At 40.9% G+C, this 16,112-nt stretch overlaps 1 protein-coding gene across 1 annotated transcript in view; it reads right to left on the bottom strand.

Moving 5' to 3' along the window:
- The window catches only part of csmd2 (CUB and Sushi multiple domains 2), a 192,584-nt gene that overhangs the window by 74,640 nt on the left and 101,832 nt on the right, over nucleotides 1-16,112 (bottom strand). The window contains exons 13-25 of the mRNA XM_026348691.1: nucleotides 14,284-14,466; nucleotides 12,315-12,505; nucleotides 11,935-12,070; nucleotides 9,345-9,539; nucleotides 8,151-8,289; nucleotides 7,074-7,261; nucleotides 6,298-6,486; nucleotides 5,617-5,733; nucleotides 4,922-5,137; nucleotides 4,076-4,264; nucleotides 2,630-2,799; nucleotides 2,327-2,483; nucleotides 1,960-2,151 (exon numbers count right to left, since the gene is read on the bottom strand). Of these exons, the coding sequence (XP_026204476.1) occupies nucleotides 1,960-2,151; nucleotides 2,327-2,483; nucleotides 2,630-2,799; nucleotides 4,076-4,264; nucleotides 4,922-5,137; nucleotides 5,617-5,733; nucleotides 6,298-6,486; nucleotides 7,074-7,261; nucleotides 8,151-8,289; nucleotides 9,345-9,539; nucleotides 11,935-12,070; nucleotides 12,315-12,505; nucleotides 14,284-14,466 (2,262 nt within the window). The remainder of the gene's footprint in view (nucleotides 1-1,959; nucleotides 2,152-2,326; nucleotides 2,484-2,629; nucleotides 2,800-4,075; nucleotides 4,265-4,921; nucleotides 5,138-5,616; nucleotides 5,734-6,297; nucleotides 6,487-7,073; nucleotides 7,262-8,150; nucleotides 8,290-9,344; nucleotides 9,540-11,934; nucleotides 12,071-12,314; nucleotides 12,506-14,283; nucleotides 14,467-16,112) is intronic.

The following is a 16,112-nucleotide window of genomic DNA, read 5'->3' on the forward strand; positions in this document are numbered from 1 at the left end:
ACAGTAGGTTACTGTCACACGGACTGTGCGGTCACGTCCAAGCTCACCTACCATTTTGGCTCATGGTTTTACATGTATGGATGTCTTAATGTGGGATTTTAAGGTTTTGTAGCACGTAAAAACAAATACTATAATTACAAACATTAAATGCTCTTTAAATCGCTCATTCAATCTAGAGTTGCACAGGGGTTTCACCTTGCAACTTTCCTCTTCTGTGACCTTCAGCATTTCAAATCCCCCCACTGTTTTTAGCTCAATTTCATTCTCCTTCCTCCTTTGCTCACTATACCCTTCTCCTCTGTGTTTGTTGTGTCCCCGCTGTAAGAAAATAATCCCACCATTACAAACAGAAAACAGCTCCTCATCTGCTCCCAAATTCACTCTGGCTGTTAGGCTATCATCTGCAGCGAAAGAGGCAAGGGAGGACAAACATTTTCAGAGATATACAGTATGCTGAATGTTGTTTATAACCAGACATGAAATTACCTGTCAGTTTGGCTTGAAAAGGGGAGCCAAGCAATGCTATTCTAATCACCTTGGGCTGATGTCAAAGAACACCATTCTGCCTGTTTTTCCTACTGAGTTCTGGCTGGTTTCAGAGAGACTCTGTCAAAAATGTCACCCAGGAGAAGATCTAAAAAACTGCTTTGGGTTTGTTACCATGACACCATATAGGTGGTGTGTGTGTGTGTGTGTGACAGTTTAATAGTTTTGAATTTATGTGACAGGCAAACTGTAGATGAACTCAACAAATAAAATCACACACAGGGGACACCGCTTAACTGTTATGGAGAAATGTTCTCCCTATAGTTGGCTGGCTGGGGTTAAAAACCTGCTTATGTGTTCAAGGGTTCAGTTTATATGGGGCAAGTCTTGTTTAGTAAAATATGTAAGATGTGAACGGGAATAATTTGCACACATAATCCAACTCAACTAAAGACCGCACAGTCATTTGTGATGAGATAAAGCACTGAATAAGGTGCCGGGAAACCAACCAAATGCATGTCCCTAAATAGAAGAGCTAAAACAAACCACAGTGCTTTTTCTAAACCTCCACTGCTACAGTGTATTCACAATGCTCTTAAGGCAAGGAAGTAGGTCAGACATCTTTTTCAGCTAAAAAAAAAAAAAAAGAAACTGCTTCGGATTATCATTGTGCCAGACAGTGCTGATAAATACTGCATTATAATATTATACAACACAATGCTATTTTACATAACCTAAAATATTAACATCAAGCAGTAGCATGGCATACTGTAACACTAAGGTAAGTTAATAACACACTGTAATGTATTCCTGTGAGGCAAGATAGCAGAGAATAACATTACATGACACTAGTATGTAAGATCCCATTAATTAGCTGACATTAGAAACAAGGGACAGTACTTAAATCCATATGTTCATATACTACACTTCAGGTCATAGTGAATTTCAAGTAAAAAGTTTCCATACAAGTTATTAGCTTGGTTAATTATAGGTAAGTTCTTTGGCTACAGTTGCACACTTGCTAACTGATCATCACAATAATCCAATGTGACACTGTAACATATATGCAGTAATAACATTTTACCTTATTTTTTCACACTGGTATTAATAATAATTTGTGTGTTGGTTGGCTGTAGCGCAGGCGTTAGCTCCGGCTCTTGCAATCCACATGTCAAAGTGTCCTTGAGCAAGATATTGAACCACAAATTGCTCCTCTCATGTGTGTCTCTGGCTTGTAAGTCACTTTGGATTGTGAAGTGTCTTTCAAATTACTAAATGTAAATGTCAGCTTCTACTAGCTCTGAAATAACAAATTATGATTCCATAAAGTTGGGTGAAAGAATTTATGTTGTTCTGAAAAACACACAATCGGCATAACCCAGAGCAATATGAATAAAGAAATCACTTCGTGTGGCAACAACATGGTCACACTTGATGAGCATTTATTCTGTATCTGCAGAGCATCCGACTCACCAACACACAGTGGGAGAGGGCTGTCCCATGCCCTCCTTTCCCCTCTCAGGCAGGTGAGCACTTCGGGGCCTTTCAGGGTATAGCCTGGATCACAGCTATATGACACAGTGCTCCCTGCAAAATGACCTTTGTCCTCCCGCTTGTAGCCAAATTGAGGAACCCCTGGATCCTCACATCTGACCAGCTCAAAGCCTTGCAGAGAGAGAGAGAGAGAGAGGGAAAGTATAAGAATTAGGAGGATTTTAAAAATTAAAGCACGGATGATATTTATATGTTGCAGATAAACACTTACAAACTATGCAAAATTGTAAACATTGAATGTAAAGAAAACTAGGTATTTGTGTGTATGGGGGAGATAGTTACTCACTGGTGAAGTGAAGTTCAAAGCCTTTACTGGTGTTTTCTGCATTGCTGATAAACTCCAGCCACATGGAGCTGGAGGTAGAGTTCAGGGTTGTATCTAGCAGCTCGCTGCCTGTAAACACTCCCAGCAGACGAGCCTTATTACCACTGCCATCAAAGACCTGGAAGAGAGAGAGAGAGAGAGGTGAAAAAGGGGTGGGAAGCATCTGATTTAAGTACATCAGGAGTGCACACATACAGACAACATGCTAACAAGGCCACACACACACACACACTGGGAGGGTACATCTTCTCCCCCGCCCCTCACTTTAAGTATGTCATCCTCCTCCAGTCTGAAGTCTCGTGCTCGTAGCTGGATGCCTTTGCCAGGCTGTGTCTGGATGGAGTAGATGCACTCATGGTTGTTACCATAGTAACCGGGGTAGTTGGGTGAAAGCAGCACCCCTTGCATGCCTGTCACGGATGAGCCGCATTCAGCTAGAGAAAAAGGGAGGGAGTGGAGACAGACAGACACAGAGAGAGGAAGGGAGGAGGTGGTGGTATTGGAGAGAGCACAGGACATGTCAATCGCTATATGCTTGAAACTCGAGTGTATTTATTCATGCCGTCATGCATAGGGAGATGGGAGAGGTGGTGAGGAGAGGAATGTGGTCACTGACTATACCTGAATGTTGAGTGGCACATCATCATCATAATCACACTGCAATCTGAATATGATTAACACTAATTTCAGCTCTATCTGAAAATTGCTTTTTCTGAATAACACTGGATAAGGAGAAAAAAAAAAAAGAGGGGTGCAAAGTTTTCTATAGGAAAATAGCTGCCAGAATTTAAATGACTGCAAATGTAGCCATAATCTGAACTTCATAAATGCATTGAGCTAAGATGATATGTGTGAGATATAAGTGATATGATGGGATTGCTTGGTAAGAAGTACACAAATGATCTCAACAGTATTCTATACAGAACATCATTTCATAACATCTCTAACTTTACAATGTAAATTTACTTGAGATGACGTTTGTTGTGATTTGCCTCTGTATAAATAAACTGAATTGAAATTGAGTTGAAGTGGAATGTGTCATCACTGACATCCTTCAAAGAGCAGGATTTTTTCTAAAGGCAAAGAAAGACCAAGAAACTGAAAACTAGCAGCTTAAAGCTACAGAAAATATTGTGCTTTTTTTTTGGTAAAGAAACAACTTGACCTACTTCACACATGCCTGAACACTGAACAAATATTTAGAAACAAATCAGATACTATTGGTGTGGGTACAGACGAAATCTGTAATTAATAAATGACAATTACTTGTTTTCAATAGTATTAAAACATTAACAATTACAAGCTCTTACACAGCTCCAAACATTCAGCCCATCATGGAATCAACACACTGACCTAAATCTTTGCAATTTGACCTGTCGTGTTTCCCAACCATCAACAACATGCAACATTAATAATTGACATATTTCAGCTCTTTAATGTCACCCTTGTTAGAGCTGCTGCTCTATGTAATTTGGACAAAGTCAAAAAGCCTGGTTTCTGGGAAGCTATCCAACAAAGAGACAAATCGTGGGTGGATGAAAAGATGATAATGAGGAGACTTGAAAGGGAAATGCCTCATCTTCCAACTTGACTGACAGATTTGTACATTTCTTAATGTGTGGGTGTATGCGAAAGGGTTACTGAGGTATCACAGCATTCTGAGGGTAAGAGGGGGTGACAAAAGACAAAATAAAGTATGTGACCACCTACCAACACACCTTGGCAGAGGGGAGCTCCATACCCTCCTCCTGCCCCCTAAGCACACCACCCTCGCTGGACCCTCTAGTCGGTAACCTGGGAAACAGGAGAAGATGAGGGCGTCTCCCACTTCGTACTGCAGACCCTTCCTCGTGCTGTAGAGCGGGATTCCAGGATCCTCACATGGCTCCAAATCATACTCTGGAAGAACAGGGATAGAATAACATCATGGTAAATACTTGTTTACCCAGAAGACACTCAACTAAATATGTTTAGTTTATAAAAAGAAATCCTTTCTGTGGTGTGTTGGTGGGTCTTAAGGATTCCACTGATCAATGCATTAAAAAAATCAAGAAAAGCTGTTGCCACTGACAAAAAGGAAGCCCAAATGTCACTTCTTACAACTGTTAAATCAGTGGAAAGATATTGATATTTTTACTCTGGTTCCAAATCAACACAAACTGTGAAACAGAAGGAGGTGAAATCATGCTCTCAGTAGGTAAACTACTGGCCACCTGGGCTCTATAATAATTGTTTTGTTGTTTTTTTTTTTAATAAATAAATTCTCTTGATATTAATGAATTCATTAGGGACACTCAAATCCATGGCATTCCATATTTCCAGAACATATACTACAACATATACTTGTGATGGCCTCCTCCTTAATTATCCATCACTATGTATATCTGTTTTATTACCTCAAATAGTCACAAGCCTCTGATCAACAGAGCCCCACCCTCTACCGAAATGCTTGGTGTCAGTGTAAATGATGAGCATTGCTCAGCACTGTAAGCAGTGCTTTCCAACTGTCCTCCTTTTCTCTCCTTCAGTGATGTGGATTGCTAAATCCAGCCTCACCCGAGAAAGTGATGTTGAATCCCTCATAGGAAACAGAGAAGTCGGACAGAAAGCGGATCTGAGCCGTGTAGTTTCCAAACAGGCCTGCGCTGAGAGGCGGCGGCAACGTGGAACCTGTCAATCTCCACAAGGGCTGAGAGAAACTCCCATTCTCTGTCACCAACAAATGGTCGTGAGGGCTCTCAAGGTGGAACGTGTGGAAGGTGAATTGGACACCTGAGTATAAGAGAAAGAAACAGCCAGTGCTTTGAGTGGGTAGCATTAAAGTGTTTGACGGTTTTCATATGAACATGAACACAAATTACGTCTATTGGAATTTGCAATTGACAAAGGCACGCAACAAAATCTTTTATTCAGTACAAAGTTATGTGAAACACAATATTATAAGTGTTGCAATGCATACAGCATCAATTCCCTGACTCCCTCTCATACTGATTATCAAATACATTACACCCACACAGAGAGAGAATCTGCAAATAAGCTTGTGTCAAATTGATGTGAGAGCTCTACCAAAGGTGACATGACTGGAGAGTCATCCCGTGGCGCTGTAGCCCTAGGCCAGCCTCTGAGCACTCCAGTCATACAGAGACAGCTTGTTCGGCAAAATAAAAAGGCCACTCGGTAGGGGGAAATAACATTGTAAGGGAAATTGAATTTGACTGCTGCATGTGTTGACACAGAATTTCTCTGCTAACCTTTGCCATGGGAGGTCTCGATAATCCAAGTGCAGTTGAGGTTGTGTGGGTAAAAGTCCGGAAAGCCAGGTGACAGTATGGTGCCGACGTTGCCCTGGATATAACCTCCGCACAATGCTGGTGGCACAGGGTGAATGGAAACACACAGGAGACGGATGATGGAAAGGAATGAGAAAAGAACAGAGAGGCAAAATTGGAGAGGGTGAAGTAGACAGAAATCAAATTTCCCAAAAAATACGCCAAAACTCTGTGGTGCGTCTACAAAGTTGTAAAATGCATTTCACAAGAGGTGCCCTTCAGGACGACATAAAAAGGAGAGAGTAGTATCATCAATATCATTACAGAGTGGGTAGAAATCAATACAGTCCTTAAATATAAAAGCATTTACAGATGAGGAAAAAGGGAAACATCAAAGGGTCAGCTCACTGTCGTACATATAAAACATTTATGATGAAATGTGGAGCAAACTTCTAAAGTCCAAGTTGTCGAAAGAGTTGTTGAAAGAAATGTTCATCTTCGATGGATTTTAGGAGCCATAAATACGTATCAATTTAAATACGGAGCAATATGAAGCAAAGTGTTCGTTTCTTTAAAAACATTCAATATTTAACAAATGTAGGTTTAGTCTTATTCATGAAAAAAGGTGTCCACTCGTTCCTACGTGAATATTATGGAACTTACCGTCACAGCTGGGCAGGGGACGGCTCCACTGAAAATTGGGTTCACATTCTAAAGGCTCCGCGTCACTAAGGGTGTACCCTGCGTCACAGCTAAATGTCACCAAAGCGCCAACGTAGAAGTCGTTGCCGTGTCGCTGACCATTGACAGGTATACCAGGGTCCACGCAGTGGTCCGACTGTAACTGCAGCGCTACAGCCAAACAAATTTAAAAAGGGGTTAATGCAGATCAAAGACACAGAGACACATACATACCTAGTTGCAGTCTAATTAGGCTCTTTCTGACAAGTCCATTAATGATTAAAAGCAATTTGCGCTCCCAAAGCAATCCTGATAAATGATTTCCATAACATCCTTTTCAACAGGAAACATAGGTCAACAGGTCAAATAGGTTCTACCTAACTAGAACTCATAGTGAATTATTGAAGCTTTGTAGACATTCACCCACAGAAAACATGCAAAATGTTACCAATGTTAGCAAGACTGAAAATGTAAACTGGCATGTGTGACGGTATGTGCATCTTGAGCATGGCACTGTATGTGTTCTTATAGGTGTTGACAACGTGTAATGACAATAGCTTCATGAGAAGATTGTATTTCCAGCTAAGGCTCCATAGCGTTTAGTAGTGCTGTGAAACAGACTTATAGCTGCTGTTTGAATGCTTGTAGTTGATTCATTGCTATTACTGTCTTGCCATGGTGAATGGGCCCTTCCTATCCTGTCTCTTTGGGTTCATGCTTGACTTTGGGTTCAACTTCAAAATGCTGGAAGCACTTACTTTCATAGCGAATGCGGAAGCCGATGTCAGAGTGGCTCTTGTCGGTAGAGAAGAGGAGATACAGGAAGTTGGAGGTGCTGATGAGGAACTGGGGAACCTGGGTACCCTGGTAACTGCCAATCAGAGGTGAAGAGGGGAATCGCCCATCACGCACTTCAAGGACATCATAGTTGACTTCCGTGCGGAACCTGAAAACAGGAAACAAGACATTTGCTTCATTTTTCAGTTAATGATAAAACAGTAAGGTTCTGTATTTTTACCTGCAGTGAAGAATTTACTGAATAAAATCATTTCCAATTTGTAGACACTGAGTTTGGACAAATCCTGAGATATCCGTCATGCTTTGGTGAGTGCATCTGTGTGGCATGTATGTGTGCATGAGTGTGTCTTGCGTGTGCTTACTTGCTGTTTGTTCCCATCTTTGTTGCCAGAGCCACTTCATCTTCAAAGCCATGAATAAATTGCTTAGTTGCAGAACTACGTTGACTATATTAAGCAGTCTGTGATATTTTATTGATGTTACATAAAAATTAAGGAGCAACAAACACTTATGTTGTATTTATTTTGCATGGCGTGCTATCGAGGCAGGGGCAAGGATGGGATGGGCTTGTAAGGATGAGCTTTAGTGAAACGCTAATGTAGCGTTTGATCCTATGACATCATCTCTCTTTCTCTCTCTCAAACATCAGGACAAATTACCTTTCCTCCCATCTCTCTAGTTCCCTTTGATAGACCGTCTCCACTTACATATTAGCCAGTTTTGGCTGGATTTCTTTGTGTGAATGTGCATGTTACTGTGTGTAGAAACTGATAGGGCATCTGTGTATATTCAGTGAGAGGAGTATCAAATCAAAGGCTCTATAGTTACGAGCACTTACTAAATAAAACATAGTAGCTGCAGCCATACAGTACGTTAATGTGCATTAGATCCATTGCATTGCCACAAGAAGCGACAGAGATGAAAATCTTTAAGAAGTGGTAGATTGAGTAGAGAGATGAATAAGCCCACAAAAATCTAAGAAAAAAAAAAAAATAATAACTGTGACACGACAGGCAGTTGCTATCTGTGTGACTCACTTGTCGAAGATGATCTTGATGGGGTAGCCTGGAGGAGCCTCAATGATCCATTCACAGTTAAGGGCCTCCTTATAGAGTTCTGGCCAGCCAGGGGAGAGGATGATCCCACTGGGAGCCTTCAGATCTCCTCCACATGGGGCTAACGAAAGAGAGAGAAGTAGAGAGAGAGAGAGAGTGATGATAGAAACCGAATTATGTCTGAATTATGCATGTCGTTCCCAGCTGATATATAACAATGTCCATATATGATCCTATGCATCAGCTGAGGCTCATCTAAATTTCTTTTACCGCTAAGATATATATCTGATATAAATAAAACAGCTCACTTAAAGGTTAACCATTTCTCCGAGTAACGTGGCTGATTGTTTTGCATATGTGTATGAACACGTGCATCCATTATATATCCATGCGTATGCATACGTTTCCCCACCCAATGCTGGCTCTAATTGTGTCATCAAACTCATCCTTCAAAGGTTCTGCTCTCATCACTATCAAACAAAAAAAAAAAAAAGAAAGAAACAGAACATCTTTGATCACTAGCATAAAAGACACTTGAGCACATGAACCCCCCCTCCCCCCCTTGCACAAGCTTAATCTCTGTTACTGTTCACCTTGCCATGCATCTCTTTAACTGCCTATCTTTAACCAGAACACACGGGCACAGTGAAAGGCTTACATCGCCAGCTCCTCGCTCGCTCTGAAGTGGAATGATTTAATCAGCCAACTCAGCATACTGAAGGACATCTATAAAACGCATTAAGTTACAAACCCAGTGGTATGATAGATGGTCTCGGAGGAATACAAAGCTGCGGTGGCACACAGGGACAAATGACATGTTTTAATAAGGATTTCTCCTTAGTCTAGCATAAATAGCGAACCTGATGAGACCTAGGTCATGGTCTTCAAGAAGACCACCAGTGTAGCACACAGTGGTTCATTCAAAAATTTGTCAGAGGCTAAAAGATCAGAAATCTGTAGCTGTATTGTGATGTATTATGAGCTAGAGTGAACATTAATGAAAACATACTGCTGCATCATCGGTTTATGTAACAGTTGTAAATAGGATAGAACACAGTGGGCAACCAGTTAATGATGTGCTAGACGGTGAAATAAATGTTTTCAGAAGAAAACATCTTCCTCTTAATTACTTACATCGCCCGCATATTTATCCTGGCTGATTCCACACTTACTCACCTTCGCAGCGAGGGACAGCGTTGTCCCACACCACATTGCCATCCTTGAGAATGCAGGAGACGGTTTGAGAGCCGTGGGTCTTAACAAAGCCTTCCTCGCACAGGAAGGAGATGGAGCTGCCCAGCTGAAGGCTCTCACCAAAGCGCTTGCCGTTAACTGGAACGCCTGGGTCTGGGCACTCGTTGTGGCGGAATGCTGTTGGAAATGCAGAGCGGAGATGTGGTTGGTGTGACGGAGAAGACTAAAGTATAAGATGAGTGTAAAAAAATTATAATAAAAAGAGGAGGATTTACTCCTTTTCAACACATAATATCAAGATGATATTACTTCCATAATTCATAAAACACTTAGTTCAATTAAAGGTTTTCAAAGAAACTAAGACACTACGTGTCAGTTATTAGAATACATTAAAAAGAACTCTTTACCTGTAATTGTGTTGGTATTAATCCTTTTAACATCCTACATTCTCTGCGAGAAGTCACTATTTTCATGAAGGCACAAAAATAATTACCTAAGTTTCTAAACACAACTTATTTTTTTCTTTCTACTGTCAGCATTTATCAATGCCAGCACTTAACAAGAAGAAATTTGTTTCACTTAGTGAGTCACATTGATTCAGCCTGGTGCAGTAATTCTAGAGGGTGGAAAACCACATTGCATGCAGATCGCCGGCGCCAAATGGCACCGCTGAATGATATGTGGAGTAAACAAACGAGCAAAATTGTTTTCATGCATCCTCAAAACTTTATCTATCAGACTTCTCAATGAGAGGGAAGCAGTTAGAAAGGCCACATAGAAACACAGTCACGCTAGAAGAGGCATGGCCCTGGAACAAGGCATGTAAACAAATACATCACCTCCGCTACTATCTCTCTCAGTCTCGTTCCTGTACACACACACGCGCGCGCGCGCGGGTAGGTGACACATGTAGGTGTTGATGAATCCCTCTTCTGTATCCATTGGAAGATAACAGAGTGCGGACCACACCTCATCCATCACAATCATCTTATTTATTAACGTGCCAAAAATCCCTTCAATACAGTTTGGCATGTCCTTAATTAACATGAATGATGGAAGGTCTGTTCTGTCCCGCAACCACCTATAAACAGCCCCGCAGTTAAACGACACTGTTCTCAGGAGCTAATTGTCATCTTCAATTAACTGATCTTAACATTCGTTCACCACGCCACGTTGGCTCTTTATTTATTCATCTAACTTGCTAATTAATACATGTGTTGTCCACACGGTGGCTTTACAGAAGAAATGGCCAGGGCCCAAATGCATCGAGGTAAGAAAGGCGCGTTACAGTATTTAGTAACAGTAGGAAGGATTTTAAGAATTAAGAGGAGTCGTCTTGTGGTCTTGTGAACATACTGTCCCGTGCAGAGTTTCATGTGAAGCATAAGTCATCCAGAAGAGAACAATGTCTCTCTGTGCACTGGAATGGTCAGGTACATTTACCATCAGATGAAGAAACTGACAGGTTTAGATGAAACTGAAAATGGAAGTCTATTTCATGTTCTACTGCCCCCATTATGATGATTTAATGGCTACACTTCAGTAAAGTGTCGTTCATTTCTGATGACTTTTTCTAGTTGGGTGATTCTTTAAAAAAATCTGAAGGAGTAAACATGTATACACAAGATTCAGATTTGTATAGCAGAGTATAGTAAAAAACAGCTGTTGTTTTGAATCTGACAATGTTTCACCATATTAGAATAATGAATATTCGCATTCACAGTGACACAAGAACAACATAAAATTCCTAATAGTGCTAATATGTTGTCATGTATCTACATACATCTGTCTTCATATATAATACTGTAGCAGACTGTGGCAGAGAAACAAAAGTATCACATTTTATTGCTTACATTAAAGTGAAACACTGCATCTGATTTTAGTGCCAAGTGTTATTTAGACAAACCTCCCAGAGGCACCTTAACTATCTATGAAATAGTGCTGTGACTTTACAAGGTTTCGGTTCCACACTTTCTTCTCTAAGATATTTATTTATAGATGTACGAGAATTCAGAGATTAGTTTCTTTACACAATAGTGGCTATAGCTATACAATGAATAGAATAATCCTGCTACCAAACCTTCACCTTACAGTATATCCGTGAAATGTGTTTACCAGCATGCAGCCAACATGTACTGCGTCAGACTGTAAACTCCATCTGGAATTGCCTCAGAAGTCAGCAGCTGCCCAGAATGGAACATAATGAGCGCTGCCGTAATGTATCTGTCAGGTAGGGATGCTGCATCATTGTTTGGGTTTGATTTAGATGTCAAGTTTCTATTTAGACAATAAAGACAAGCTTTTTGTCATTTCTCGATGCGACTTTGCAAGGGAGTGCGTAAGGAATGAGCTGCTGATGGGTGGAAGAGTTTATGCAGTCTGTGGGAGGCACTTAGATACAACAAATGATTCATAACGTCCAATGCATGCACACATTGAGCGCAAACACGCTCATACATACTGTACACATGAACAAACAAAACGGAATTACAAAACATCCACTCAGGGAGGGCTTTTGTGATAAGCTTTAAACACTTTTCTCATCTGCTCTGAAGTAATAGTAAATACTTGCTCGTAAATGTGATGTTAAAGCCTCTGTCTGTGTAAGTGTGGTCAGTCAGGAACTCCAATCGTGCCACGTGGGCGCTTGTTGTTATGGGAGGAGGCAAGACGTCACCAGAGAAGGTACCCAGGATGGGTGACTCAGCCTGACAAAGACAAGATAAACATTGTTAGGGATTCAAATTGGAAAAAAAAGTCAGAAAGTAAACAGCTCCTACAGGAGATAAAATGCCAAGCATACCCAGTGATGCTCAGAGAAAGGTTTTTAGATCATACACATAATTATACCCGCTGTCTTTCCTACTGACGAGCACAATGAGTGATAGACAAGTCCATAGACAAAGTTACACAAAGAGCTATTCAAAGTGGCTGAGGAGCTTATAATGCTACCTTCCCCCCATCTTTGATCGAGAGAAAGTCGAACTGTTTCTCCATGCTGAGGTCATTGAAGGCCAGATTGATTCGGCTCTCTGGGTTGGTGATGATCAGCCACACGCAGTGCATGTTGTTTCCGTACTCCTGCGGGTAGTTGGGCGACAGTAGCACCCCGGATGGAGTAGTGAAGTTGAAGAAGCAGGAAACTATAGGGATGATAATGAGACACAGATGCAGGGGAAGGGAGAGGTAAAGAAATAAAGCAAAGTTACACAAGATGAGTGTTGTTTGGGATTCAGAACACCATGGCACAAATTCCTTTTAAAAACTTCAGGAGACAATATGATCCGTCAAAATCCACCTGACACCCAACAGTCATTGTTTCTAATCAATGTCTAGTGAAAATGAAATACAAGTCTCATCTTCCACACTAATTTCTGGCAAGGCTGCCACCTAAACGCACCAATGGCATATGCTTAGAGGGCAATAACACAATACAATGCTACTAGGCGGATGTAGCCTTCCTTGAATAGCCAGTCCACCATGTCTGCCTTTTTCTTTCTTTTTAGGTTTGCTGGCTAAGTTACTAAGTCTATACAGTTAGTACAGTGCTCTCCTGTCACTGATAGGACAAACAGACCACTTCTGGGCTGGCACATATTGTGGTGCCCAGTTGTGAAATAGGATGGAAATAATCTCTTACAATTGCTCTTAGCTAAGTAATTGATGTACTGTCTATTCCAGCTTGTGGGGAATGTTTCCCTACAAACTGAGTTTCTAAAATGTGTGTGAATTGGCTTTTCAAGGCTTCAAGATCTTGCCAGGCTGTGAATGTTAACCTTGCACCACTCTCGTTGAATGTGTTTACCTAAGACCCTGAGAGGCTGTCACTGACAACAAACTAAAAGCAACATCATGTAACTGTACAAAACACATCTAAGTGTGGAAAGCAGCTATTAAGGGTTACAGTGACCCACACTCATTGAACAGCCTGGCAGCAGTGAGGATATTCTCTGTTTCTGAGTGAGGCTCACCCTCCTAACCAGTCGGAGAAAGCCAAAATCAGACAGAGGAGCTCTGTCACTCATGTGAATAATTACAGAAAATATATCTTCTACATTTTGCATTGATATGATAATGACTTTAACCCAAGTCTCCACTTAGCTTTTTATCAATGTATGATTTTTGTAACTTTCTTCTTCCATTTTCCTAAGAAACTGTGTACCGAAGCGGAAGATCAAGAGAATGTGCTCTGACATATATGTTAATATTAAGTCACAGTAGCGGCAACAATAACTAAGGTTGATTAGATTTAGGATGACTCATTTAAAATTAGAGTAATATGTGAAAATAAAAAGCATAAACACTGTGTTCATTTGGATAAATGCTGTATATAAATAAAAACCAACAGTGCCCACTGCACATGCAGATAAACAATTAGGAAAAGAACAACTGTTCATCTCATTATCCTATTAACATTATCAACTTTAATGAAAAAGACAAGCGTGTTGCATTGCGTCGACATGACTGAAATTGTGTGTTAAATGTTAACTAAATAAACATTGTTTCCCTGCATTATGTAGCCTAATTGAGTTTTGTGCCAGCAACCTCTGTGTCATTCAGTTCTGTGATGTTTATCTAAATGCGGCAGGTTTTTGTCCATCCCATTATCTTATCAATAATACAACAGTGAGCATTATCTGCATGGTCAGCTCTCTTTCCTTTCTCCCCCTCACCAAGAAACTCTCACATTCTCTGTGTTTGTCATCCGCAGTGTTAATTAGCTAATAAGCCTCCCATTGTTTTAAAATCCACAGCCTCTGCTAGGCAAACTGCAGGGATAATCTGACCATTTATTATGCAGCCCTCCCTGCACTCATCTGCACAAATATACGCATATATGCACCCTCTTGAGTGTTGCTGTACTTCTGTGTGCACATTGTGTATATAGAGCCCGAGCAGCATAAGGCATCCAAGAACTTACAAACGCAGCTGGGTTTCTTAGCTGACCACTGGTTGTTCTTCTGACAGGTGATGTTCTTCTTCCCAACCAGCTCAAATGCAGGCAGGCACTCAAAGTACAGTCTGTCCCCGTGACGAAAGCCCGTCCCCTCTCTTTTGCCGTAAGCTGGGATTCCGGGATCTCCACAGCTGCCTTGTTCAATTTCTCCATAGGTAGAGAAAAAAAAAAAAAAACACAGAACACAGAATATTCACTAAACTGGCACAGATAATGACTGGCTTGACTGGGAAAATGGTACCACTACATTACAGCACATTGGGCGCCCCCTTTCTCAGCAGAGACTAACACAACTAACGCAACATAACTCTTGTTTAATAACTTGTAGGAAACACTAAAAGGGAATCTTGCATGAATAACAGGACGTGCACACAGCTCAGTCTCGATGATTTGCACCACTCTTTTAATTTTCCTACAACTATAATATATATATATATTTTTTTTTACTTTTGGTTCCTGGCACCATTGTCAGTTCCACTGATTAGAAACTGGTTTAACTGACTGATTGATGAATGCTATGATGGTGTTTTTTTGTTCGTCAGTCAGTTTGGCCAATGGCTGGTTTGGCCTGGACCACTAAAGTACCACTACATACCAGTGAACAGAGACAAATGCTGTTTTACTCTACATAGTAAAACTACTACATACTACATGTTTGTTTTCATCTGTGCATTTGTTGACGTGAGATGAGCTGTGTGTGCACCAGTCCAACTCTGTAACACCAATAAAATATAAAGCAATATGTGAGTGTACCTTTACAGTAACTTAGGTTGGCTAATGCCTCCCTGGGTAGAGAGTCTCTGGTCATTATTTCAGGAATCCCTTGTTCTCCTTTGCACTAAAGACATTATTCCTGTCTGGCATATTAGCTAAATTTAAACAGATACAACAGGATGGATATTGGCAATGAACGACTCACTGCAGAGATGTTTATGGGCTGACAGAACACACTAGCTTCTAGACTTCACAACATCAAAACTCATACGATTTTCCTTTTGTCTCGTCATGCATTTAATTTTACCATCATTTCCTTTGCCACTAAGTACTCTTTACTGCCTCTTTATCCCTTCCAAGATGTTACTCACTAATCTTGCAACCGTTTCTCTCATCTTTCTCTCCCTCCCTCCCCTTGCAAATGCATCACATCCCCTTACTGTGTGACAAACGTTCTCACTTGAATTGGAAGCTGACGTGAGCACTTTCAGGAATGCACACAAACACACACGCGCACCTCCATGACCACCCTTCTTCCTTAAAACCACACATGCCAATTTCATTATTGCAAGATTTATGCGCGCTTCTTTCTTTCACTTACTCTTCTTTCTACTTTTCTGAGGCTGCATATTGCAGATGGGAATGCTGAGGCATCCTATCGGGGCATCCGGATGGTGGACGCAGAGAGCAAATAAGCTCATCCATCCAGGAAATGATGGCAGGGCCTAATACGATTTTAAATCGCACCAGGGGTGATGCTGGGTATAAATCCATACTCAGCCCTAATGATGATCATCATTTAGAACACATATTTAGAGCTCACTGCTGGATGTATGGCTGTCCTGAGGCAGCCTCTTCACAAGACAACTCATTGATCTTACGTGGAAGTCACCTTTAAAAGGCAGAATTCTGAAAGCTCCTCTGGTCCGAATTGGTGGAATAGTTTAGGAACTTAGTCCATTTTCCTCCTTGAAAGTCCATGAGTCTGGGAGATGTTTATCTGTGGATGATGCTTGAAAAATGTTCACCCTTCAGTGAAGGAGTAATCAGTAATGGTTTTAATTATAATTAAAATTTGA

The sequence above is a fragment of the Anabas testudineus genome, chromosome 11 (assembly GCF_900324465.2).
Source record: "Anabas testudineus chromosome 11, fAnaTes1.2, whole genome shotgun sequence".
In the NCBI taxonomy this organism is placed as follows: Eukaryota; Metazoa; Chordata; class Actinopteri; order Anabantiformes; family Anabantidae; genus Anabas; species Anabas testudineus.